Source organism: Caloenas nicobarica, chromosome 30 (assembly GCF_036013445.1).
Source record: "Caloenas nicobarica isolate bCalNic1 chromosome 30, bCalNic1.hap1, whole genome shotgun sequence".
Classification (NCBI taxonomy): domain Eukaryota; kingdom Metazoa; phylum Chordata; class Aves; order Columbiformes; family Columbidae; genus Caloenas; species Caloenas nicobarica.
Genome location: NC_088274.1, coordinates 1,410,384 through 1,413,234, shown reverse-complemented (window position 1 = coordinate 1,413,234; position 2,851 = coordinate 1,410,384). Strand labels below are relative to the sequence as shown.

General features: G+C 51.7%; 1 protein-coding gene across 1 annotated transcript; it reads right to left on the bottom strand.

The window, feature by feature from the left end:
- Window positions 1-1,308: 1,308 nt before the first annotated feature.
- Window positions 1,309-1,881, bottom strand: LOC135999828 (olfactory receptor 14J1-like). Its single transcript, XM_065653403.1, has one exon. The coding sequence runs from the start codon at window positions 1,879-1,881 to the stop codon at window positions 1,309-1,311; it is 573 nt and encodes a 190-aa protein (XP_065509475.1).
- Between the last annotated feature and the right edge of the window lie 970 nt (window positions 1,882-2,851).

Genomic DNA, 2,851 nt, shown 5'->3' with positions numbered 1-2,851 from the left:
CGCTTCTAATACACCCCAGGTACCATTGGCCTTCTTGGCCACAAGGGCACAGTGCTGGCTCATGGTCACCCTGCTGTCCCCAGGACCCCCAGGTCCCTTTCCCCTGTACTGCTCTCTAATAGGTCATTCCCCAACCTATACTGGAACCTAGGGTTGTTCCTGGCCAGATGTAAGACTCTATATTTTCCCTTGTTATATTTCATTAAATTTTTCCCTGCCCAACTCTCCAGCCTGTCCAGATCTCGCTGGATGGCAACACAGCCTTCTGGCGTGTCAGCCACTCCTCCCAGCTTGGTGTCATCAGCAAACTTGCTGATAGTACACTCAATTCCCTCATCCATGTCATTGATTAATATATTGAATAACACTGGTTCCATAATACTGCTCACATACATGAGGTGCATGCTCACATCTCCTCTGTACAATGCAAACATGGACTGCTGATCTGCTCATTCAGGAACAAATTCTCCAAGCTGGTGTGACAGCCCAGGGCTGGCAATGGTGGCTGTGAGGGCCAGTGCATGACAATTACCCTGGGGCAGCTTCCTCAGGGTGTCCAGTGTACAGCCCAGACCCTGCTCTGCTGGTCCTGCAGGTCTCTGGCAGGAGGCCTGGCTGTGAGAGGACACTGCTGAATGCCCCAAACCTGCAGGCCTACAGTTTTTCACTTTTTCAATCTCTCAGTCAGTGTAATGGGAATGTTCTTGAGAGAAACTTTGTAGGAAGAGATAAACCTTCAGGCCCTGCCCTGGGGAGATCACCTTGACATCTGGAAAGGCTGCTCTGAGGCCAGCTCTGTCACAGCAGTGCCCATTGCCTGTCCCTGCCTGCGCTCACAGGACTCACACACAGCAGGACAGTGACCAGGCTGCCAGAGCACTCAGGCCTTGCACCAACACAAGGGATGAGAAGGAGAGTGTGGGAGTGGAACGAGAACAGCTCTGGAAGGCCAAGTGCTGGTACTCCCTGGCAGTGCTGCCAGGCTGGACTCTTTTCCCCTCCACCCATGCACAGGAACTGTCCCTGCAGCTCAAAATAGGCCTTGGAGGAAGAATCTCAGAGAAAAAAGTCACTGCAGAGCCCTTTATTTTGTTTAAATATTCAGAGAACATGGGCCATATTTATGCAGCCAGTGGGTTGAAAAGGAAAAGCAGAGAATAAATTAGAAAGGGGATGACAAAAACATAATGACTGATTAAGAAATAAACACCACCACCACAGACACACAAAAACCAGGGCTGTAATATCTTACATTAAAACTGTTATCTGTTAAAGAGAAGATGATGGTTAGTTTATTCTTTTTGAAAATCATCCTGCCATTAGTTTCCACAGGGAATCCTTGAGCTCCTGGTTCCTCAGGCTGTAGATGAGGGGGTTCAGTGTCGGAGGCACCAAAGAGTACAGAACAGACACCACCAGATCCAGGGATGAGGAGGAGATGGAGAGGGGCTTCAGGTGGGCAAATATGGCAGTGCTGACAAACAGGGAGACCACGGCCAGGTGAGGGAGGCACGTGGAAAAGGCTTTGTGCCGTCCCTGCTCAGAGGGGATCCTCAGCACGGCCCTGAAGATTTGCACATAGGACAGCACAATGAAAATGAAACACACAGAAAGTAAACAGGCACTAAAGACAAGAAGCTCAACTTCCCGGAGGTTGGAGCGAGAGCAGGAAAGCTTGAGGATCTGGGGGATTTCACAGAAGAACTGGTCCAGGGCATTGCCCTTGCAGAGCAGCAGTGAAAATGTACTGACCGTGTGCAGCAAAGAATAGAGAAACCCAGTGGCCCAGGCAGCTGCTGCCATGTGGACACAAGCTCTGCTGCCCAGGAGGGTCCCGTAGTGCAGGGGTTTGCAGATGGCAATGTAGCGGTCGTAGGACATGACTGTGAGAAGAGAATATTCTGCTGTAGCACAGAAAAGAAAAAAAAAGAGCTGGGCAGCACATCCCATATAAGAAATGGCCCTGTTCTCCCAGAGGGAATTGGCCATGGATTTGAGTACAGTGCTGGAGATGGAGCCCAGGTCGAGGAGGGCGAGGTTGAGCAGGAAGAAGTACATGGGGGTGTGGAGGTGCTGGTCACAGACTATGGTGGTGATGATGAGGCCGTTGCCCAGGAGGGCAGCCAGGTAGATGCCCAGGAAGAGCCAGAAGTGCAAGAGCTGCAGCTCCCGTGCGTCTGAGAATGCCAGGAAGAAGAACTGGGTGATGGAGCTGCTGTTGGACATTTGCTGGCTCTGGGTATGGGGCACTGTCAGAGGAGGGAATGACAGTGACACATTAGGGGAGACTTCTCTGAGCAAAATCAAAGCCATTTCTCACACATCCTCCCCTGCTCCACACCCCCTTGTCCTTTTCCAGACCTTCCTTCAGCTCCGTGGGTGGTGCTGGCTGGAGGTGCCGTGAAGAGCAGGGCCTGTGCCCGCTGGCTGCCCAGGAGTCAGCCCTGCTCTGCAGCAGGGGTCATGGGAACGGGGGCAGGGGCCAGTCGTGGGGTTCAAAGTTGTCATCTGAAACTGCTGCTGGTGAGAAGAGCCTGTCAGCATCTGCACTATCCTGAGAATGAAACAGGACGGTAAAATGAAATTTGAAATGTTTGGTTTTTTTAAAGCTTCACAGAATCACAGAACGTTAGGGATTGGAAGGGACCTCGAAAGATCATCTAGTCCAATCCCGAAATTCCCCTGGAGAGTGTTCTTGGTTGTCAGAAACCCTCAGAATTTCTACTGCACTCAGGGAGAACAGAGCGAGTCCTGCAAGGCAAGAGAATGCCTGTGGGTCAGTGCAGAGTGAGGGCAGCTGCTCTGTCCCTCTGTCTTGCTCCAGCTGCCCTGGGCTGGCACCTTGCTGAGA